This window comes from Ooceraea biroi, chromosome 9 (assembly GCF_003672135.1).
Source record: "Ooceraea biroi isolate clonal line C1 chromosome 9, Obir_v5.4, whole genome shotgun sequence".
Lineage (NCBI taxonomy): Eukaryota > Metazoa > Arthropoda > Insecta > Hymenoptera > Formicidae > Ooceraea > Ooceraea biroi.
Genome location: NC_039514.1, coordinates 7237644 through 7261626, shown reverse-complemented (window position 1 = coordinate 7261626; position 23983 = coordinate 7237644). Strand labels below are relative to the sequence as shown.

General features: G+C 44.3%; 4 protein-coding genes across 4 annotated transcripts; 3 read left to right on the top strand and 1 right to left on the bottom strand.

The window, feature by feature from the left end:
• Positions 1–226: 226 nt before the first annotated feature.
• On the top strand, positions 227–4300 carry LOC105279046. The gene is made up of 4 exons (XM_011338584.3): positions 227–2208; positions 2362–2581; positions 2672–3520; positions 3935–4300. Exons 1-4 carry the CDS (start codon positions 1781–1783, stop codon positions 4181–4183), a joined length of 1746 nt encoding a protein of 581 aa, XP_011336886.1. The 5' UTR covers positions 227–1780; the 3' UTR covers positions 4184–4300.
• On the bottom strand, positions 4277–7172 carry LOC105279045 (cellular tumor antigen p53). Its single transcript, XM_011338583.3, has 3 exons — positions 6962–7172; positions 6559–6826; positions 4277–5700 (listed from the first exon to the last, which is right to left on the bottom strand). Exons 1-3 carry the CDS (start codon positions 7042–7044, stop codon positions 4975–4977), a joined length of 1077 nt encoding a protein of 358 aa, XP_011336885.1. The 5' UTR covers positions 7045–7172; the 3' UTR covers positions 4277–4974.
• A 1439-nt stretch (positions 7173–8611) lies between these two features.
• On the top strand, positions 8612–11978 carry LOC105279048 (negative elongation factor A). Its single transcript, XM_026972145.1, has 6 exons — positions 8612–8908; positions 9314–9746; positions 9860–10279; positions 10627–10823; positions 10903–11002; positions 11156–11978. Exons 1-6 carry the CDS (start codon positions 8699–8701, stop codon positions 11416–11418), a joined length of 1623 nt encoding a protein of 540 aa, XP_026827946.1. The 5' UTR covers positions 8612–8698; the 3' UTR covers positions 11419–11978.
• A 518-nt stretch (positions 11979–12496) lies between these two features.
• Positions 12497–13781, top strand: LOC105279049 (peroxiredoxin). The gene is made up of 3 exons (XM_011338587.2): positions 12497–12705; positions 12814–13040; positions 13121–13781. Exons 1-3 carry the CDS (start codon positions 12670–12672, stop codon positions 13578–13580), a joined length of 723 nt encoding a protein of 240 aa, XP_011336889.1. The 5' UTR covers positions 12497–12669; the 3' UTR covers positions 13581–13781.
• Positions 13782–23983: the final 10202 nt, after the last annotated feature.

Below are 23983 nucleotides of genomic sequence, written 5' to 3'. Positions count from 1 at the left end.
AAACGTGATTTTTGTGGTTCAAAGTCATTTGAAGGTCAACATATTCTGTATGGTTGAATTTTTTTTTACAAGCTTACATCATTTCGTTAAGGAAAATATACCATCTCATTTAAAAAAATGTTCATGACCTTGACATCTTGTGAAAGGTCACATTAAAAAAAATAATTTTCTTACCAGAGTACTAGTCTCTTTGAATCGAACAATTTTTGTCCTTCGACTTTTTTCATATCATCAAAGGAAGCAGAGATATTCTAAGCGCTACAGTTAGAGAAAACACCCTGTGTATATATATATATATATGTATAAGAATTGCCTCCCCGGTGCACAATGTTCGTACATGTTCGTTTTACTCGAGGTGATAAGCCTTCGTTTATCTGTAATTATGTCCATAATTGAAGCTGGTCCTCTTTCAGACGTCAGTACATACTCGATTTCATGAAGATGTGAACTCGCGTCCGTGTATGTATGCGTGTGATACCTCTCGCTATTTTATTATAAATAATTTTGATTAATTAGTAAAGATTTAATTTATATAAATGTTCTGCATCTTTTTTTACGTGTTACTGGTTCAATATTGATTCAATTTATTGAATTTCTTATTCTGTTTAGCCACGAGGGCAGTGAAAGTATGAATGTTGTTCAAAAATTTTAATGAAAAACGTTTGAAAAATTGTATCAAGGCCCTAAGCTCTCTCTAAGCTGCCATCCTTTGCTTTTATATATATATATATAAGTCGGAAACGAGGAGTGACACGATGCAAAATTCTTGCGTCCGACAGCTTTATCTTGCAATTTTTCCGCATAAAAATAATATTTTTGTAATCTTGAAACCTGTAAAATGTGCCAGAAACTCTCTGATAAGTGTCCGATATATTCCGTCATGAAAAAAGTTTTCCGCACATTTCGCACTTCTGAAGATAAAAAAAATTTGAATTTCCAATGGGACGATTGAAAAGTAACGCGAGAAGACGCAAGAAACTTTTCGGGATTCGAGTCTGACACCGCAGGCGAGGAAAGTCGAGAGTTCTAGACCTCAAGTTTCTGTGCATCGAAAATTTTCTTACATGAATGCGTGATTAATATAATATTAATGCGTATAAGAGTATTCCTACATTTAAAAGTATTCCTTAGTGTAACATTTGCTCACTTTATTTCGGCTATTTTGTTATATGATTTTGTACCGCAGTGAATATGGATAAATTCTCAGCGCGTTCAGAAACGATTGTCCTTGCCGCCTAAACTTGCCAGTGACAATCTCGGTATATCTTCTTCCATATGAGAAAGTGTTGCATAAAAATAAAAAAATAAAAATGAGCATGTATTATATACAGTTAGATTACACAAGATATATATAATAACTTCGTTAAGGCCTAAGATGTATATATCTCATTTTTATTATGCGAAATAATTATAACATTCCTATTTTAGTCCTATTTTAGTCCTATTTTAGTCCTATTTTAGTCCAGACAGAAAATATCGAGCTTGTTTAGAATAATGATAGTTGATAATACTTGAACGTACCGGCACATATCTTTTTGTATCATACATGTAGTACACGTATGCCAATACAATTGCTCTCATAAATTAATATACGATCATACATCATTTTTGCATTACTGCGAATCAGTAGGAAATCTGTTTAATTAACTCGCTTCTCGATTTTTGTGTAAAAAATTATTGCAAAGAGATTATCTGAAGTAATATCGGTGGATTGAGGTAAAAGTGAGACACGCTCGTCATCCCAGCGTGACGTAAGAGCGTCAATGTCAAGAGCGCGTAAATGGGTGAAGGTAAACGGGCGAGTGGCTTTCCTCTCTCGCCGAGAGATCTGACACGCAATTACTTCCGAAGCAAGCAGTACCGATCTCGCTCAGGAAGGCTGAATCGAAGATCGAACTCTGGCTCTCGAGCGGAGTCGAATGCCTTTTCGTCCGTGCAAATAGCAATCTTGCGAGGCGGTATGCCGCATTCCCTGCATCCTCGAGTCCTCGCGGAAGTGGCGGGTGTGAAGATCGTAACGTCCCTGCCCGAGGAAGATGCGAATTCGCTGGCGCCGGGAAAGATGATACTCCAAATGCAGAAGACGAGCGCGTCGCCGGAGGTGCACGGTAAATCCTGCGGGTTTCACCTCACCAAGTCCAAGTGGGATCCGTATCCGTGGATCGGCTACGTGGAGGATAACAGTCCGGCCGATTTAGCCGGATTGAAGTGAGTTTCGTTGGACTTTTTTATCAAAAATCTGCCGCCCTTACGATCTTAATGTGAATATCACTGATATAAATATTTAATTATATAAGCAGCTAAATTTGAATTAAATATTTATATCGGTGATATAAACATCGTTTTCTGTGCTTCATCCAGAGCTGGCGACTGCCTGTTGGCCGTCGACGATAACGATCTGCTGGGACTGAAGATCAGAGACATCGCCGCTCTGATTCGCGCTCAGGAAGGCGCGCGCAACGTAAATCTCTCCGTCTGGCGGTACACGCACGAGAACGAGGAGCAAAATTCTACCGGATTAGCTCTGAAGGGTCCGCTTCCGGATGTAGCTAGGAATCTAGCAAGTGCAGTGTCAGGAACGGTACGTACTCCGGTATCTGCTAATGTGACATGGATATTATAATTTTAATTGTGCAATTGGAAAAAAAAATTATTATAAATGTTTCTCCAGGTCCGCGCTTTGGAGTGTCCAATCTGCCTGGAGAGCGCCGCGCCCCCGGTCTCGCAATGCGTTCACGGTCACATCTTGTGCGTCGTCTGCAGGCCGAAGACGACGCGCTGTCCAGTTTGCCGAGTCCGACTTGGTCAAGGCCGGTGTCTCCTCGCGGACAAGTTGCACAGGGTGCTCCGCGACACGTTCAACGTGAACGGGATGACCGACGAGGCACAAGGCGCTGGCGCGCCCGATCGCTCCAACTTGCGCGATCAGTTGTTCGGCAGAAATAAATGCAAGAAGCAGGAAGCAGCACCGACTGCGAGCCGGGCGAGGGGTAACTGCACGCTGAAGCCGAGGCAGTTCCTCCTGACGAGGCTGCTCGGAGGCAGGGAAAAGGCCGCTTCCGCGGACAATCTGACGAGGGTATCCGAGATATCGGAGGAAGCGGTTGCCAACGGAGGAGCCAACAATTTGCGCGTGCAGTTATCGCCGAACGACCGCGCCAAGTCCGCCAGCACCGGCGAGTTGTCGAAGGACAACAAGGCCCGCATCGACGACGACGACTCGTCCTCGCGGATGGCCGAGTTGTCCACGAGGAATACCAGCCAGCAGTCGCTGAGCTTGCCGCGGACGCCGGTCTGGGGTGGCTCGACGGATTCCGTGTCCTCCGCGCAGCTGGCGTGTCCCCTCCTGCAATCCTGCAGGGAATCGGTGACGTCCGACTCGCTGCTGGAGCACATCAGGACCCACGCGGTGCCGCAGGTGCACTTCTACTCCGGGGGCGCGAGGATCCCGCTGCCGGTCCCCTTTGGATGCGAAGCGCTTTACATATTTCATCATGGCAGCGATATATTCTTCTTCCAGGTACGGCATTAATCTTCTACTTCAATCGCGAATTCCCGATTGGAGAGGTCGACGGGAGACGGTGGATTCAAAGTCCATGTCCCATTGTGGAATCATAAAAAAAAGATAAACACTTGGAATATGTAAGATAAGAAATTTGATAATTTAAAACAGAGATTTGATATTTTGTTATCTAATTTTATCAGATTCGCTTCACGTAGATTTGCTATCGCGAAAGGCATCTGATAAAATGCGGAATATCTCACTAAAGTTTTACGAAAAATTAAAATAACGCGTTCGAAGGCATTGCCATCGAGTGAGAACAAAAATGTAGAACGTTTTTTCTGCTTGAATTTGCACACCAATTTTTGGCACTTAATTACTTGCGACTGCAAAATAACAAAAATCATGTTATTTCACATATGATCATCGTAGTGCGGAGAGGAAACGGCTTGGATGATGTATCCCGCTAGGAACACGTGCACGAGTAACACGTGGGAGTGGACGATGCACGCTTGGGGCGACAACGGCACGGAGGTGCAATTGCGCAGGCAGGTGGCGAGCCTCGAAGATCCTGTAACGTTGTCCTCGCATCACATCGCACCACTGCCGAGCGCATTGTTATTGAAGGCCGTTAACGTGCAGATATCGGAGCATCGGGCCCACGACAGACTGTACATGTAAATGGAGCAATGAAGTTTACGTATTATCTCTGTAATATTTCTGATTAAGTAAAATCTAATTAGCTAAGGAGGTGAATAATCATATCCTCTTCTTGCAAAAGTAATAAAATTTATTTGCGAACGATATAATGGGTTAACGACTAATCGATAAGATATACCGCGAGATGTTATCCGTGTTATATGAGCGAAAAAAAATAAAATTGCGCTTGCATAAAAACATGCACTGAAAAATAAAACGTCGCAGTCGTAATGAGAAAAACGTGCGCTAAAAATGAGCATGCAAGGTTTCAATGTAAAATTATAAAATCTCTGAAATACTCGATTCAGAGCTTCGAACTTTTAGTTCGCGTAACACTAAAGAACGAACATATCCTTATCTATAACATGCTAACTTAATAATACATCGTGAACGGAGATCGTAAATACGTGATATCACGCAAATATGCATAAAACGTTTAACTTTAAACTTTAATAAAACTTAAAACTTATATCGGAATTAAAATTGAGTCGGCCGAGAAGCCCATGCTGATTTTTCTCTTTGCGGCTAAATGGTACTGCAAAACTCAACTTGTTTTTTTTATATATAACATTTATTTTCAACATGGAAGGTCCACATACATTTCTCATGATCTATGTAGACCTTCCATTTTTAACAAAATTAAGAACGTTTTTGATTTTTATTTTTAAAAAACAATCAGCATAGATCCTCCGGTCAACAGAACAGAACGGCTACGAAAAAAGTCTTAAAATAAAATTTCATAAAACGTAAAATGTTGTTAAGCTAAAATATTATTAGGCCGTTTTGTGCAATATGTCCTCCATATACGGTTTAAAGAAATCGTGTTGGCCCGTCTTGAAGGCTTGGCCTGCCATAACGTCGTACGCGTACTTCAGTACGGACAAGTAATTCTCCTTGCCAGGAATACTCAGCTGAACGTTGTAAATATGTTCAGACGGCATCTTAGCTAACGGCATAGCATTATCCCCGTTGGACGGCCCATCCTCCATGGGCAGTCCCTTCTCATCCCTCCGCTTGTCCCTCTTGGGACAACAGCACACCCTAATGGACAATTTTGCACAATCCAACACCTTACCGCGAGCGTTTTCCAAGGTGAATATCAATTCCGTGTGCCGTCTGTTCATGCCGCCCGTGCAACTGTTCGTGCACGTGAACTTGAAGCACATTTTCTCGTATTGTAACCCTTGGCGGGTGAGCTTGGGCGCACCGAGCTTCGTTATGGTCGAGAGGAACCCATTTGTCTCGTCGTAGCGAGTGCAATGATCGTGAGTGACGCAGTGCACCACGTGCTTGATCTTTTCCGGATCCATGTTCTGATTAACGGGATTGCTCGCAGCCATGTGATTGAGGCATCTCATTACCGGATCGTTCTTATATTGCTCCGGCTTAAACGCCATCATCGCGCGCAAATATACCCCCGGGAGGGGTTGGTTCCACGTGAATTGCAACGGCAGCGACTTGTCCATTTTCATGTATAGTTTTCGCACCACTGGAGAATACTGTATAAAGGCAAGAAAAGAAAGAGAAAAAAATATCTATAGCGAGGTAAATAAATTTTGAGCTATCGTTTTGCGATACACAAAGGAAAAACAAAAATATTAATTTCTGAGTACTATTCCAGATCGTTATTACGTGTGATGCTTGCAAAAGTTCCTCGAAAGGGGTCAGAAAAATCGACTTTTTTAATAAATCGATACCAATGCACCCATAAAATTATAAAAAATATTTTGGATCATTATTAATAAATAAAAAAGCTTTAATATATCGTGTGACCTTTCGCAAGCACCTGATGAAATGATAATGTCATGCATGTTTGTAGTAGTTTTAATCAAGCTGTCTACTGTACAGGGAAAGCTTCCACTTATACATACAAAACCTGCTTAAACATTTAAACAAGATTAAAATAATTTTACTAAGAAATTTAATATATTTCTACCAAGAAATATGTATCAATATATATTGCACTCGTGCAGGAGTTTAAGCAGATTTCTATACTTTTGGGACAAATAGTTAATACTGAACGATTAAACCTGAGAACACAAATTTCCAAGCAAGACATCTTAGTACCTTGTCACACTACATCACCGTTTGCACTTGGCTACGGAATATTTTCCACATGAAAATCTAATCGGTATTAGAAATTAATCAGTTACCGTTCAACAGGCAGAATTAAATCTGTATTAGGTCTGTAACGATCACGTTGCTTGGCAATGTTCACACTAATTCAAAAAGTAAATCTCGCTGTAGTTTCATTCATCATCTATTATTTTATTCATTACAATACATGTGCGGTATATGTACGCAATATACCGGATAATTAAATTTCTTGCACATAATTCATTATTGCATGTACTTACCACCCAGTCCTGACTAGTCTCAATGATCTCATACTGGAAGTTCAACATTCCCGACTCTGCGTCGTCAAAATATTGCGGCAGCGTGTTCATCGGAGGATAATAATCATCCTCCTCCTCTTTCTCCTCCTTGAATCTTTTAGCAACCGGTTCATCGCTCTCGAATGATGGCAAATTGGCGATGTTAAAGCTCGACAGGTCGTCCTCCTTCAGCGTTTGAGAGGATGCAGCGAGGATATCGTCGTTCATGGTTACCGGAAGCTGGCCGCCACTGGAAAATGACAGGAAAAACATTTAACGTGGCATTACTGGTATTTAATTTTCGTGAAGGCGCGAAGCGGAATGACGCAACAAAACGGCGCCGGCCCATCATCGCGCGCGCGGACAGACCCTTATTACTACTTACAAGTCTTTCTCTATCGCGTTGTACGTTTCCTCGTCTATGATCGCGGACTCCTGGGAGTCCGAGAAGGTATTCGTGTTTGTCATTTGGAATTCTCGCGGACTAATTTTACCCCCAACCTGAACTCGAGAGGTGTCGACTCGAAACGTGCGCCTCCATTCGAATCGGATCCGGCAGTGTTGGCCTCCGAGATGTTCCTTTGTTCTCGCGGCGCGAGTTCTCCACTTCGGTGTAACCAGAATCGTGATTGGCGGCAGGACCTTTCGCCGTCGTCAACGCGTCGATTTTTAATTGGAGCACCCCAAATTTATTTCATCGGAACCACCGACGATTTGAGAAAATCCCTTTCGGATCGGTTAAATTTCGTCGATTGGCTGAGAATTATCTCGAGTCGAGAATTATCTAAACTATCTTGACGCGGGAACGAGTCGTAACGTTGCGAGCGCCAAGTGGAACGCACCCATTCCGTACATGCAGAGGGAAACCTGAGAGCGGCCACCGGCCTCCTGACGTTTGGCGCCGCCTGACAAAGTGGACGTGAACTAGTTCGTTACGCTCGGTAATGATACAAGGGAGCATTTTCCAGCGGCACGGAAAGTACATACCATGAATAGCTACAACTCGGCGTGAAGCGCGGTAGTCCAGTGGCTAAGCGCGAGACTCATATTTTGCCATCCGCGCAAGTTGGGTTCGAGACCGAGTTGCGATAATTGTTTTTTCGGATTTTTGTTTCTTTGTGTTTGCATTATATTTTTTTATTATGTACATAATATTTTGGAGGTATACGTATATATAATGAGACATAAACATATACATTTAACATTTGTAAACTTTTTATTTATTTATGTAGTTTGTATACCGTCGAGTGTTTATTTATTATAAAATTCTGACATAACTGTACAGTGTTGCGGATGGAAAATTTATATAAAAGCATAAAAAATATAAATGCTTTTATATAAATTTTCATCCGCAACACTGTACAGTCATAGGCACAGAGGTTGTGACACTTTTTTTAATGAGTCAGAATCTTATAATAAATAAACACTCGACAGTATACAAACTATATAAATAAATAAAAAGTTTACAAATGTTAAATGTATATGTTTATGTCTCATTATACATATACGTATACCTCCAAAATATAATAAAACATAATAAATCATTATTTACATAATAAAAAAGTATAATGCAAACAAAGAAACAAAAATCCGAAGAAAAAAAATTATCACAACTCGGTCTCGAACCCAACTTGCGCGGATGGCAAAATACGAGTCTCGCGCTTAGCCACTAGACCACCGCCCTTCACGCCGAATTGTAGCTATTCATGGTACTTTCCATACCGCTGGAAAATGCTCACTTTTAGATGTAAATTTCTCCGAAACCAAGGCTCATACACCCAAACCCTCGAACACGACATTAATATTTTTACCTTCCCTTTCGAACGCACTATGACTCGTTCGAAAGTAGAGTTTACATGGGAAAGCTTCCTTATGAATAGTTTGGACACGAATCATGTATCATCACCGAGAGTAACGAACTAGTTCACGTCCACTTTGTCAGGCGGCGCGTCAAACGTCAGGAAACGTGCCCGTGGAGGCTGGTGGCCGCTCTCAGGTTTCTCTCTGGTACATGTGACGCACGCGTGACCCGCGCGACCGCACGCACGCATCGTGTGTGGCGGGAATCGCATGTGGCGCGCTACCGCGACGATCGGCGATACTTTCTACAAACGACTCCAATATGGCGAATGTGAGGGACAGTGATACGTCGTTGTGGCTGCATAACAAGCTCGGTACGTCAAACGATAGCTGGACCGGCAGTTCCATCTGCTCGCAGCTCAACGCCGAGGTACTCCGGAACATCAAGGATTGTTTTCCCGACCTGCAGACGCAGGTTAAGCTGAAATTGCTCCTGTCGTTCTTCCACATACCTAGGCGCAATGTCGAGGAGGTGAGCACGTATTTCCCTCTATTTTTCTTTCCCTCGCCCACGAGTATCGTCGCGTCCGCGTGCGAATACGCGATCGCTGCTGGCACGTGGGCGCAAAATGATGCGGGTACAAGCAGGTCAACACTGGCGACGACACTTGCTCCTGTTACGCCTGTTATCTGTTTGATTTTTCAATTATGCAATGTTTTTGAGACGCTTAGTATAAAGGCTGCTGCATGCGTGCGACCAATATTTACAATAAATTGTGAGAATCCGGCCGTTGAAAGGATTGCAGCTGCTGTCTGAAATTTGTTGCGTGATTTTTGGAACACTGCCACCTGCGAGGACAGTGTTTCCCTTATGTAGCTTATTTTAATATTCCTATTTTATGGAACTTCAATGCTCGTATGTTGGTAAAAACGACAGTGGCGCGTGGAGCTGGAGGAGATCATCGAAGTCGCATCGTTGGACAGCGAACTGTGGGTATCGATGCTATCCGAAGCGATGAAGACCTTCCCGTCGACTGGCTCCCTGAACACGGACATCACCGATCTGGACGAGCACAGGCCAATTTTTGGCGAGCTGGTCAACGACCTGCGGAAACTTTTGAAGAAACAGAACGATCCCGCTATGCTTCCCTTAGAGTGTCACTATCTCAACAAGACTGCACTGACGTCGGTGGTGGGTCAGCAGCCTACGCCGGTCAAGCATTTCACTCTGAAGCGAAAGCCGAAGAGTGCAGCCTTGAGGATAGAGTTGGTTCAAAAGAGCACCGACGCTGCCAATAATCTCAAGAAGAGCACCACCCCTACCGTACCTGTAAGGAGCAGAGGGATGCCAAGAAAAATGACTGACACAAGTGAGCATTAATTAATTAAATAATATAAATACTCAAATTTAATTAAGTAGAAAAAAGATAAAAAATTATAAATAATAAAACAATAATACAAAATCGCATGCAAATCATTTCAGCGCCCCTCAAAGGGATTCCGAGCAGGGTTCCGCTGAGCGGTTTCAGGTCGCCTTCGCTCACGAGCACTTCCATGTCGAACCGGACGTCGATCAACAGTAGAATACGAAAGGACGGCGGTATCAAGCTGCTGGACATTAACGAGCAGCCCCTCGGGTACGCACAGGCGAAGAAGCGGAAACGGATGCTCGAGCTGGAGGAGCAGCAGAAGAAGGTCGCGGAGGCGCAGGCGGCCGCCGCCGCGGCGGCGGCCTCCGCGGCCTCGCCCGTCGCCGAGACTCCGGCGACGCCGGAATACGCGCAGGGACTCACCTCGATAAATCCGCCCGCGACGCCGATCGCACCGGCAGTGGCTACGCCGCAGTCGTACACCGCGCCTAGCACACCGAGCAGCGTCGCGACCACGACTGCCGCGCAGACAAGTAAGACGAAAGATCCGTTCAGCGCAATTTCAGAGACTTCATTTGAGCTTCATCAAGGCTTCGCAAAGAAGTCTCGGGATTTAATTTATTGAATATTTTAGTTTAATTTTTAATTTTTGATTTTTTAATTTTAATTTTTCTTAGGCGAGTGATTATGGAATAATTATGTTTTTTTGTTTGATTATTTTTTACAAATTTATTCATATTATAAAGGTGAAGTTTATTGTTAGATTTTAATAATTTGTTGTGACTTTAATAAATATAATTATTTATATGCGTCGCGATCTCCGCAAGGCAGAGCCTCGCGTGGAATTCTGATTAATCTCGCGCTGTTTCACCCCGCGCAGCTACTCCTACGTTGACCACCACCACGACGAACACCACTGTGCCACCAGCGGCTACGCCGACGGTGATTACGCCGGTGGAGACCACTCCCGTCGCCGTGCAGACGGTCAGACCGGCTCAGACGATCACGCAGATCCGTATACAGACCACCGCGCAGCCCAACGCCGCAGCTAACACGAGAAAGGGTTTATCCCTCACTGTAAGTCGCAGAATCTTCGTTTAATACACGTATTGTCGCGAATGCACGAATTTTATCATCGATCATTGTTGCGTTTCAGCGAGAACAAATGTTAGAGGCGCAGGAAATGTTTAGGACCGCGAACAAGGTGACGCGTCCGGAGAAGGCCCTGATCCTCGGCTTCATGGCTGGCTCTAGAGGTATGAGGATAAATAATAATAATTATTTAACATTAAATAATTATTTAAATAAATAATAATAATTATTTAACATTATTAAAAATTAAATAATAATTATTTAACATTAATATTACTTCTTTTTGTAAGTAATAATATCGACTGTTTCGCTCGTAGATAATCCCTGTCCGAAGTTGGGTAACATAGTCACGGTGATGCTGTCGGAGAACATAGAGGAGGTGACGCAACCGGACGGCACGACGGTGCCGATGCTGGTGGAGACGCACTTCCAGATGAATTACACGAACGGCGAATGGAAGAAGATCAAGAAGAACCGACGTATCGTGACGGAGGAGTCGACGTCGACGTCCACGTCGACGTCCACGTCCACGTCGACGTCCACTCCCGCGCCAAGTGCCACCGCCACGGCTTCCAACTGAAGAAAACTTGTTCCAAGCGACGCGAGGATAGGACACAAGATATTTTTGTCTAGTTGTTAAATAATTTTATAGTTATTTAATAACGCACATTGTGATCATTCGTCTTCTTAGTGTATCGATAAAGAGACTCCTGCGGGGATTTATTGAGGGGTGATCGATCGATCGATCAATCGAACGATCGACGTTTCGTCGGGTCTGAGAAAGCTGTTTCAGAGAGGATGCTATAATTTGTTACAATCTATACTGCGAACGATTCTACGGTGTCGACTATGGCATACTTGTGGACTTTGATATCGAAGTTGTATAAAAAACCGTTGCAATTATATGTTTTTCGAGTATCTTTGATTAATAGCATTTTTTTTGTAAGTTATTTAGAGGTAGATCGATAATGCATATTAACGTTAAATTCGAGATAATTTACAAACACGCGAATGCGAGCAGTCGAGTATTTTTTGCAGTTCTGTTTTTCTTTTTTTTTATATATTATTATTATATCTTATCATTAATAGCATTTTTAAAATTTACGTGGCATAGGCTGATGTATGTATATGTATATATATATATGTGTGTAAAAGTTGTATGTGTATATATATACACTTACGTAATAAGAATGAAATTCTAAGAATTATTTGAATAAAGATATGATTATATTGTCCGTCTTGTGCATTTGCTTGTGCATTTTTTTATAATTTATCATTTAATAAATGTTACTGGTTGCACTCCTCCAATTAATATAACAGCTTTCAACTATTTGCATAATTTGTCGAAGAGTACATCTCTAAATTATTTAAATGCCAATGTTTTAATTTAAACTTTAACTCAAATTTAAATTAAAAATTAAACTCAAATTTAATTAAAATTTAAATTTGACAAATCGAATTTAATTGGTCTAAAATTCAAAAGTTTGAAATTTCGAGATTTAAGTAGCCAATTAGCTTTCCCTTTTTCTCGGACAAGTGCTACCAATTTATCTTTCTTTAATCTCACAATTATTTAATTTTTTTATAAACATTTAGCGCGTGCAATAATGTAACAAAATATATATATACAGTTTCATCACATGTATCTTCACCGCTCTTATCTCTCTCGTGGTTCATAACCTCTACGGGACCGCCAATTTCGCTCGCGCGCCAGCGAAGAGTTGGCGAAACTGACGGTTAGGTTCGTCGGGAAGACGGGAAACGACTCGACAACGAGTTCACGCGTTCCGCGAACAATTGCACGGCGAATTTAGTGTCCCTCGGCCTCACGATGTTGCGATTATTCGCCTCGCAAGGTGGAAAACTGGTGAGTATCGAGCCTGTCAAAAATGAGTTGTTCCGTCACATGTTTCGACTCCGGTCGACTATTTTTGCCGCTCCATTGCACGCGATTACAGCGATTAGTTGCTTCTAGCTGGTCGCTGCGACTGGCTCGTTGGCGAGAGCGGGCAACGCGTCGCTGAATGCGGAATGCGTCCGCGGCTTCACAGTGAGCTCGAAGCTGCTGGGCGGCTGGCCGGAGATCCAGAAACCGGCGCCGGACTTCTGCGGCACCGCGGTGGTCAAGGGTGACTTCAAGGAGATCAAGCTGAGCGACTACAAGGGCAAATACGTCGTCCTGTTCTTCTACCCGCTGGATTTGTACGCAGATCCCTCGCGATCCTTCAGATAAGTCCCCGCAGCCGCGGCAGCGTGTCTCACTTTTATATTCTTGCTTGCAGCACGTTCGTCTGCCCAACGGAGATCATAGCGTTCAGCGAGAAGGTCCCCGAGTTCGAGGCCCTGAACGCCCAGGTGATCGGAGTGTCGACGGACTCGCACTTCAGCCACCTGGCGTGGATCAACACGCCGAGGAAGCAGGGCGGCCTCGGCGGGGACCTGGGCTACCCCCTTCTCAGCGACTTCAACAAGGAGATATCGAGCAGGTACAACGTCCTGCTGCAAGACTCGGGAGTCGCGCTCAGGGGCCTCTTCATCATAGACAGGGAGGGAGTCCTGCGGCAGCTCAGCGTCAACGACCTGCCGGTCGGCAGAAGCGTCGACGAGACCCTCAGGCTGATCAGGGCCTTCCAGTTCGTCGAGAAGCACGGCGAGGTGTGCCCCGCCAACTGGCAGCCCGACTCCAAGACCATCAAGCCCAACCCGAAGGACAGCAAACAGTACTTCGAGTCAGTGAATTGAGGCGTTCATCGGTAGAGGTTTGTGTACAATACAATTGTAACGTAATACAGTTACATAATGTAACAAAATATTCCAGTTAATTATACGAAATAGGGTTGCATACAAAATAAAATTGCATTATGCCACTCGCAACAACTTGTAACACAATGAGCAGATCTGAAAATGTAATATATCTTGTAATATATCTTGTACTGAATTGTTTATATGTTTTGTATCTGATACTGCGTGGAGCTGGTCGGTGGAGCAGCTCGATTCGGATCGCCCAGCGCTGAGCACGAGAGTCGGGCACTCTAGATTCTGGAAATCTCGAGCGGGAGTGGGCAGGAGAAAGTATACACAAGTTATCGCTCGATTTCGTCGATAGAACAGCTGACTTTATTTTGATCGCGAAATTAGGTCACGGCCGAGAGCTGACGCGTGGTCAATATTCACTTCGTGTGGTCGGAAGCGTGGACTGATCGTTGAGGAGCCTCTGACAGTGGTCAGGCGGAAATCTTGGCGCGAAGACGGCGTAACTTGCTCTCGGACCGTTCGTTAGATTAACAATAATAAAATAACAAAATTATAAAGCACAGTTTGAGAACCCGCCGGAAACGGGCGACGAAGCTGATAGTTCAATCGCGGAAACGGCTCAACGGCACTGGACGCGGCTGACCGGACGCGAGAACGAGCGACTGATATGTACGGTGTACTCCGAAGCGAATCGGTATAACGATTGATCGAGATTCGGAGCTGCTGGTCGCAAATAGGCTAGCAAATATCGGCTGTTTGTCTCCGGGAGAGTCCGAACAAAGACATTTAACGCCTTCCGAACGGTGAAACTTCCATATATGGTATCACCGTTTCGAGCTATTCCGGCTGAAAAAGCGATGAAAATATTTGTCCGCCTCCCGGACTAACGTATTATCTCGATCCGCCCGAACACGACCGTCGCGGCAAGTAAACTCGTAATCCCGAAAATTCAATCCAAGTGATCCTTAAACATGTTTCCTTTGTATATCACGCTATATATATATATATATATATAGCGTGATATATATATATATATATATACATATATATATACAGGGTGTCCCGGGTTTTAACCGACAAACTGCGGGAGCATATTCTACTAGTGGAAATAAGAAAAAATTCTTATATCGAGTTTGCTTAGAAATGCTTTATTACAAAGTTATAAACCAATATTGAAAAGAAATATGAGATAAGTAACAACGGATTTTTTCACAAAAATAAAAATTATCTACGCAATGATTTAGTGACGCATTTCAAAATGTTGTCCTTGCACATCGATACAAGCTAGACATCGACGTAGTACAGAATTTGTTACGGTACGACATTCCTGAAAATTTTGTTGCATCTCAGTAACTGAATTAGTAATTCGTTGCTTTAAATCTATCTGGTACTCTCCTGTTAGGAAATCTACGTTGATACTCTCGTACGGCAGCTTGTGCATTTCCGTCACAGAATCCGTACACGAAATGAATATCAGTGTATTCCTCATTTGAAAACACTTTTGGCATTCTGATAGTAATTGCTAGTTGACACGACGATTGAAATCTAACGGCTACTGTTGTGAAAGTAACAATCATACTGACTCGTTTCAACATAGTGAACATGAATACACGTGAATACACGTAACATAAACATCTTCGACCTTCCAAATTCTACACTATGTTCCGTTGTTACTTATCTCATATTTCTTTTCAATATTGGTTTATAACTTTGTAATAAAGCATTTCTAAGCAAACTCGATATAAGAATTTTTTCTTATTTCCACTAGTAGAATATGCTCCCGCAGTTTGTCGGTTAAAACCCGGGACACCCTGTATATATATATATATATATATAGAATATAAATAGCGTATACGTTTTACGCTACTCCGTATGTATAATGTACAATACCACGCTCGTGCTTCCATGGATGACGAGCTTGAGGGGGAAGAAAAAAAATGCGGGGGCACAGGTTTGTATGTATGCGTGCGTTCCAAGTTGGCGGCAGATATAGCTCAAGGAGCGGATAGCTTTGAGTGAATAGCAGAAGGGAAAGAGCAATCGCAGTGTTGGTTAATTTGATTTTTTTTTGTCGAGAGGAGAACGTTCCTCTCGCTGCGGATTTATCTCATCGCGGTTGATAAACGCGTTCGCGTTTTTGAAATAAACATGTTAATAATCCAGTTCACTCTCCAGTGCGTAACATTACGCTATTCGTTTCTGGATAATTTTATTTTGCATCATTAAAATTATTAGCAATTTTTTTGCTTGATTTCCTTGCTTAATTTAATTTTGAGATTAGTTAAATATTGAGAACGCTTGACGCGGAAGACGCGTCCAGCAATCGCTGTTCGATGCGCGCGGTGGAAGTGCGGTGGCGCAGGCTGCGAGCAATTAGCGTGGCTGCGCTAAAATTAAATGTGAGAGCGAGGGGTGCATGCGCGTGGGACGCCATAAGATAATTAGAACGCAGCGTGAGGTGAGGTGGGTGACGGAATTAAAAGCTGTTAGCGGTGTCAGCAGGCAGGTAAGCTGGCGCGCGTTCCTGGCGAAGGTTGCTTCCAAAGGCTCATGATAAATTTAGTCGAGCGAGCTTATTATTTCGCGAGCAGGGAAGATATACTCTCTCGCGCGTCTCGGGACACCCGCAGGCCCGGGGAACGCCCCGCAGGAAGGGATAAAGTAACCAGAGATGTGAGAAGGCCGTAGTCTTGGGAAGAGATAGGTAGATAAGGGGGGGGGGAGAGAGAGAGAGAGAGAGCTTGGGATGGGCCGTGCACCGGGAGATCGCGAGGGGGTGGAAAACTGAAAAGCGACGCCCGAGATAAACGGCTCATCCACCATCCCGCACCCGCGCCAAATCCAATCCCGGTTCGCCATCCCCCGTGCCCTCGCACGAAAATCACGAGACTAATCACATTCGCGTCACCGTACAGCGTGTTCACGTCTCGCGGTACTGCCGTGTGTCAACGAGTCGTATGTTGCAGCGTTGCGGGTTTCATTATTGTCGCGCAGTGTAAAATAGAAGAAAGAGCATGTGTGCCGCTGGAAAATGGAAAATGGTTCTTCTTTTTGGTCTCATCTTGTTTCGGTGTTATTTTCGGAGAATATTTTGACGTAAAAGCGATCAGACTTTTGGGGGATTGTAATAGTCGGGGACTAACGTAAATTTGTTATCTTCTTATTTCGTCTCTCTTTATCTTTATTTTATTGAATTTTATAGAATTGAGAAATCTCTTGATTTTTGCTTGATATGTTGTATTAATATATTTGTGCGCAAGAACCAGAGTTGAAATTGCGGACAGTATTATCCTGAACTAACGCGCCTTGTACTCTGCAGTCACGTGACAGAATTGCAATTGTAATCGTCCAGTTCACTATTGTATTTTGCCGATTAAGTGGTCAGATCATATCAGCATTATATTGCCGAGTCTAATCGAGGGATTTCTTGTCCATCACCCTCGGTTTATGGTCCTTCTATTGTGAGACAGTCGAGCGTGTAACGAGTAAGGTTTCGGGTCCTAATTGTGCCAACGCCGGATCCTAAACGATTTCAACAATATCAGACTAGTTTTACTTTGTCGGATATTTTGCTATTCTTGTACTCGTAGCAATGAAGTATTCGTTGCAGTCAATAATTTGTAAAGAAGTCGTTCTCTCAAATTAGAGATTGGCAAATTAATACTTTTAACAATAGAATAGACAGTAAGAAGTAAGACTTGTGCGCATCATTCCTGATTTCAACATGTATTTATGCTCGAAATTCTTATCATGATAGATCATTGAGGTGCATTGACGTGCATAAGCACTGCTCCTTTCCTCTATAAAGAATCTGCACTACCAAAATATTGGACACATCTCTTCAGCACTTTAAGCAGGATTGAGAACTCGCGTCGTTTGAATATAACTCATCACCCTCGGCATCCCCCTGTACTCTCTCAGCCGCCTCTTCAAGACGCCTAATAACCTTCCTACGCGACTGCTCGCGAAAGGAACATTTTCTTAAAGGAGCATTCAGGGCGCGCCTTGATGACGGCTATAGGTGGATATTATACTAGCAAGGCTTACCCTTGGTGGTTTGCTCTTCCAGAAGGGAGTAAGATGAGTAAAGGAGGAGCAACGATGGGGCACGGGGGTTCGAAGCGAGGAGAGACACGACACGAACGAGGGAGGGAGAACGCGAAGGGGGCCGGAGGGGAGTGCGCACGGGTGACAGTAGGAACGGAGGGATTGGGGGATGGAAGGGGACGGGGGTAGGAGGGGTGGAGGCGTGCATCCATCCATATCCATCCCGGGGTGGCTACCGGGACTTTGATTACTTGTTTTAATCTTCCGACTGCCGACTGGGCGAGCATCTGTCACTCAAAATCCGTAATTGCGCGCGGAGCCACCCCTTCGGCCCGGTACCGCCGGCACCGCCGGGGCACTGCCTCCTCTGTGTATTGCCATTGCTTCCTTATTGGTCGTTTAGCACTTTCGTTCAACCGCGAACCGCGCCGATCGCACAGAACCCCTGCGTTTCGATAATCACGACGCTGCCCGCCGGCCCGCAATCAACCCCCGGATTTCAAGTCGGGCCTACCGCTTTTGTAAGGCGTCTCGTGGCCGAGCAACCCCGTCAGAGCGAAAAAAAGCTCGTTATTACCTCTTTCCAGGTTCAGATCATCCCGCGTTTGATTCATTCAAGTTCTATAATGCATCGTATAATATATTGCCTGGAACGTTCAAGTTATTTATCTCATCTGTAATACATTCTGGTAATTTTGTTTATTGTGCCTGTATTTTTTTGCGTCTGGTCCATTTAAGAGGAGGGTGGACTTATGTCGATGCGATTCGAAAAGATAACGGGACGGAAACATTTGCCGGGCCTTAATTTGAATATAAGCAAGCAGTCACTCCCGTGACGTGCTTGTGCTGAATAGCTGGGGCACGTGTATTAAACGAACAAACCCCTCTAGCGTGTCTGTTGCCGACAATCTATCACCTTGCGTATACATATAATACGCAGCACGCCGCTGGTTGCTCATCAGTTTGATGAAAAGATACTCCTCGACACGCCATCGCGTTATGCAAATGCTTTAATTGTAGGAAATTCTATGAGCAAAGGCCAATTATATCCGACTGTACGCTAATGTCAACCCTCAACCACCATAATGGCTGAGAGGGGGATTAAATACGATCTCAGCTGCGAGCCTGCGACATTACAAAATATCGCGTAATGTTTCTCGCTAATCGTATAACTGTTATTAACTATTATGAAGAAGTATAACGAGTACTAGGCTTTACCACGATTTCCAATTTCTAAAGATTAATTTTTATGAATTGTTAAATTGCGCAAAATTTAATCCTTTTGATAAAATGTTCTTTAAAGAATCGGCTTGAATTGTTTCAAAATGTTTCGCACAGTAGTTTATAGCTCTTTCTTCCCTCATTTAGTTTTTCTTTTCTTAAAATCACTTGTGCTTCTCAGGGTTAACCGAGAGGGGGGATACGGTCTCTCTATTACGTCTTCAGATAATATCCCCGCAGATGTACGATCGCGTAATCTCTCAGCGATCATTGTAAGCGAGAAATAAGACGCAGCTCGTGCAGGCGAGTCTTCCGATAGGATTTTTGCCGCTGCTGCTCCTCTAATTGTCGGAGTCATTCGTCCTCTTCAAAAGGGACAGATGCACCAGGCTGTATTGAAGAACGAGTCTATCAGGGACCCAGGGGGGTCCTGGGACTCTCTTGGGGTTATTTTCAGTCGATTATCCCCAGAATGCCGGGGTTAACGTTGTGCTTTAGAAAGCGAAAGCGCAAGAGAGCAGGCGAGTCTATTAGCGCGGAGAAAGGCCGCGCATTTGCGTGCGTCATTCCTTTCGAGGATTCATTCGGAGGAAAAAAAAGAAATGAAGAAATATTATATGGGGAAAGGCCGATCTGTTTCGCACTCTTCTCTCTATATCCGTATGGGACATTCAAAGGGTTTCGACTTATAGATTTTTCGACGCGCTGCATACGTTTACGCGTGTCTGTGCGCGCGCGCGTATGATATCAATTAAATTAGCATTTAAATTAAATTATAAACGTTATGACACGATAATACTCACTCTTTATGGAAACGACGTTGATACGTGAATTGATAATCGCAGTATTGAACATTAAATATCGCGTATCAGGAATCTCGATGCGTGTCCGGGGATCGTCGTTGACCGCGCATTATGCCGTTTCGTGTGATGCGTCGTCAAAGATATTCAGAAAAGGTTGCTACTCCAATTAAGGGACTCGGTTTAGGGCACGAGAGAAACAACCGCGTCCGTCCGTGTCGCATGTGGAGCGCGTTGGAGGTGGAGGTGGTTGTATGTATCTTATCTCACGTTTAATCACCATTGCTGTCCTCAACCCCCAACGGCGCTCCTAAGCTTCAGTAATTACTTAGATGGACGCTTTTCGAGATCTTCGACAGATCTGTACGTAAACGCGGGACAAACGGTCGAGCGATCTTGATGCAATTACGCCTTTAAGCCTTGCCTCAACGCGACCGAAGTTCGTTGGATCCCACGAGATCTTTGAGCAAAACAAATTTATCGATACATGAATAAATAAATAAATAAATAATAATGAGTACATAAATAATAGTAAAATAATAATTATTATCCACTCGTAACAAGCATATATGTAAAATCTTCATCCCCTTATACTCCCTTCATTTTTCCCTTTATTTAATTTTATAATAACAAATTTAACGGAGATACGGTATCTTTAAGATTCGTGTTTTATTTTCATGTTTTATGTTATTTTGTATTAGAGAAATGAATTTCTCCACTTGAATGTTCCAAATGCAGCATGAGAGAATTAAGTATGCTAGATGTAGAAAAGCGTCGATCAAAATCGATACTGTCTGATGATCGTCGTAGCACGAGCGATTAGTTAACGATTACATGGAATGGAAGCCGGCGTTCGCCGTTCGACAGGAAGGCAGTTGATCGAAAGGCGGACTGATAGATAAGTAGGCAGGAGTATCTGTCTATTAGCTCTCCACCCTGATAACGGAGTTGCTGCTGATCCTCCTCCAGCCCCGGGCGAGTGCTTCGTTAATTAATCTGGCAGCAACGGACTCGGCAGCTCAAAGGCACCCTTTTTCGCTCAGATTCATCCATCCATTTACCGATGGACCTGTACCCGCGCGTCTACAATCGTTTCCTCTCTCTCTCTCTCTTGCTCTGCCGAGAAAAAGCGACGACCAAGAAGCGAGAATCGAACGCTCATGATTCGCGCGACTCGAATGAGTCTGACAAAGTTCAAGGATGCAAATTTCAAGTAGATTTAATTCGGAGGTACTTGAACACAGATAATTCTTGCATCTTGAGCCGTTCACAAATCCGTTTTCCGCGGAACGAAATCGCGGCGGAGTATTTCGCGCGCGAGTACATAAATGTAGTTTATTGGTGAATAATTAATGATCACTGTTAAATGCGGGGGAATATATCTAGATCGAGGATGAGTATTCCAACCGTTTGATACGATTTAATTAAGTCGCGTTCCCGGATACGGTGTACGCAAACCGGCACAAACATACCGCACCGCTCACCGCAATTTGCATTTCCGATAAACGCGAGCGCGCGAGTGGGCACCTATACCTCGCCAAGTCGAATTCAGCATCAGGAAATCCGACGCTTGAGCAGGTCTAGAGAGATAAAAAGGGGCGAAACGGGGCTGGAGGAGCAGGAGGTGGAGGAGGGTGGGCCGCCGTACTCGCGCTCTGCCAGATCGAATTGCTTTTCCAGCGGACGGACGGACGGTCGCGAGATATCGAATGTGCGTGAATGTGCGAGTGTGCACACGTATGCGTGAGGGGGGTACGTACCCTGTAAGCCGTAACGTTAACGTTACGGGCGAAGAGGAGGCGAGCGAGCGAGCGAGCGGGCGCGATGCGTGTGGGGCGCGGCGCGCACCGGCATAAAAGAGCAAGCGAAAAAGGGAGGCCTCTTTTTAATCTAGCGACGATTCGCAACCCCCGGCTCCTTTTATAGTTACGTGCTTAGTGCTTATACCCATTGACTCTCTCTCCGCGCGCGTTCTCTCTTTTGCGCCCTCTCTTTTTCTCCTTCCTGTCCTTCTCCCTTCATTCTCTTTTTTTCCGTTTTCTTTGTCGTCGTGTCAGGCCCCGTATTCTCTGCTCGAGACGAGTTCTATCGTCGGCTTTCGTACTACCGAAAGCTGAAAACCGCGCACGCTTAATGCCAAGTCTAATGCCAGAAATTGGAGCACCGCGAAGGTATCGATTCGCATCAGCGATTCGGATAATCGAGTTGTTTCTTCCTCTCTCTTTTTAGGGTATTCTGACTTTTTCAGGTGGTTTTCCGAGGGTGGCGTGTGTTGCATATTTGGGGCGCGATCGGACGCTGCGCGAGGAATGGAGGATCTTTCCTGACGTTTCCGAAGAGATATCGGTCTCCGAGGGGTATAACGCGATCTCCAAACATTACATTCGACGCAAAGAACGTCGGGATAAAGTAAAACACAAGATCGCGCGGGACGATTAGGGATACACGGGGCAAAAGTTTCCTTTCCCAGCGTACATTTTACGGGGCGTCATAAATATTAATCTAACCCTCGGCTTCTCCCAGCGGAGTATAAAATGTATTCTGACATTGGTTCGCTCCTGTTACTGTATGTATATCAAAATGTTACGTCGCCGTCCTAAAATGTGTTACGCCAAGTTTCCAAGATCCCTGAAAATAAAACCAGTAGTCTTTTTTCCCAAATTACTCGTCAAATCTTCTATCAAAATTAATCTTCCCTTACATAAAGATACAATCGAGTTCAAGAATTCAAGAAATACAATTGAGAATAATTTTATTATTTATTAAAAAATGTGCAGATACCAACGTGTCGGTTGCAATTTTAAATAAATTCCTCTTCACGTTTCCTCTCGCGAGATTAACGTGCGACGTAGAAGCCAAAGATCGTTAAGTTAAGGGTTCATCGGGGGGTGCGCGCGACATGTCGCAGTGAGATTACGAGGTCGCAATTTCGCTGTGCTTTTCGAGAATTAATAACTCGACGGTAGTAGTTGCGTTTGCTCGTTTGTCCGTAGTGCGTTTATCGTTTCCCTTTATGGGGGATCGCGCGTGCAAGCGTGTGCGGTTAACGAGCCGCGGATCGCGGCTTCTTCGGGGTGTGGCCGCGTGTTGCCGTGTCCGGTGAGTGCCGTGCACACCCCCGTGACGGCAACGATAGATTTTCCAAAAAATTATTCCATTAGAGTAATTATCCTCGGGTCCTCTTTTACGGGCGGGTAATAACGGTCACGGCACGATCGCGGCGGCGATAATGGGCCGCGATAAATCGACCACCATGAACGCACCCTCTCTATCTCTCTCTCGCTCTCTCGCTTTGAGAGACCATCGCCGTCATCTGCGCTATTTTCGTGTCGCTATACAGCTGCCGCGAAGTCATCGTCGTGCGTTATCTAGCGCACGGTAATTAACTCGATTAGCCGATCGACGAAGTTGCGAGCAAATTAAACGACCTTCTGCGGTGGGCGCGACAATTAATCCCTTATCAATCCGCATCTCGCGTCAGGGTAATTCGGGTCACGCACGAAAGCGGACATCTCGAGGACCCGCGCGCGGATGACGTATCGCGCTGCAGGATTGTCTCGGTGATTTGCACAAAAGGCGACGTGGTTTTGCAACCGCTTTTTCTCGACTTCTCTGACTCTTAGATCGGCTACGAAATAAATAGGTGAAATGAAACATAATATTTTTCAATTTTGTATGGCAGTTGCAACATTCGGGGTTGGCTTTCGCAATGGATCTCCCTGAGATGCATATATTTATGTGCGACTGATGAATTTGTGCTTTATCTTATTTTTCTGATCTTTCACCTAACACAGTCAAGTGTCTGCTTGTATAATGAAAATTATTTAAATTAAAACTCGAGATAGAAAAAGTTTTATTTAATTGTATTAATTTAGGTTGTGCATTATTCTGTTGTTATTTTCGAGTAGAGACACGTGAGCCTCTGCCAGCGCTATTAACTGGGGAGACGATCGATGTAAGAATACAAGAAAAGAACTCGTCGGCGCTGGTGCGCAAATTTTATGAATTCGGTGCCGTAACATGATCGTCACTTACGAGCCCTTAAAGGACGCGGATTTCGAGTCCGTTGTCATCCCCTTACGTGTTAAATTACTTCGGGACACGATACGGTGCGAGAGGGACGAAGCGAAGGGGCGTGGTGGCGCGAGAGGACTGCAACTCGACTCCGGGATTGTCGGTGACAATGAGCCGGTGAACTTTCGATCCTCGGCAAACACGATTTCGATATGCTTTTAAAAACCGGAAAATCCCTCCTCGAATGGGACGTAACACGACGCGGGTCAAGCTAATCGGCGCACACACGACGCGTCGAAAGTGCAGCTT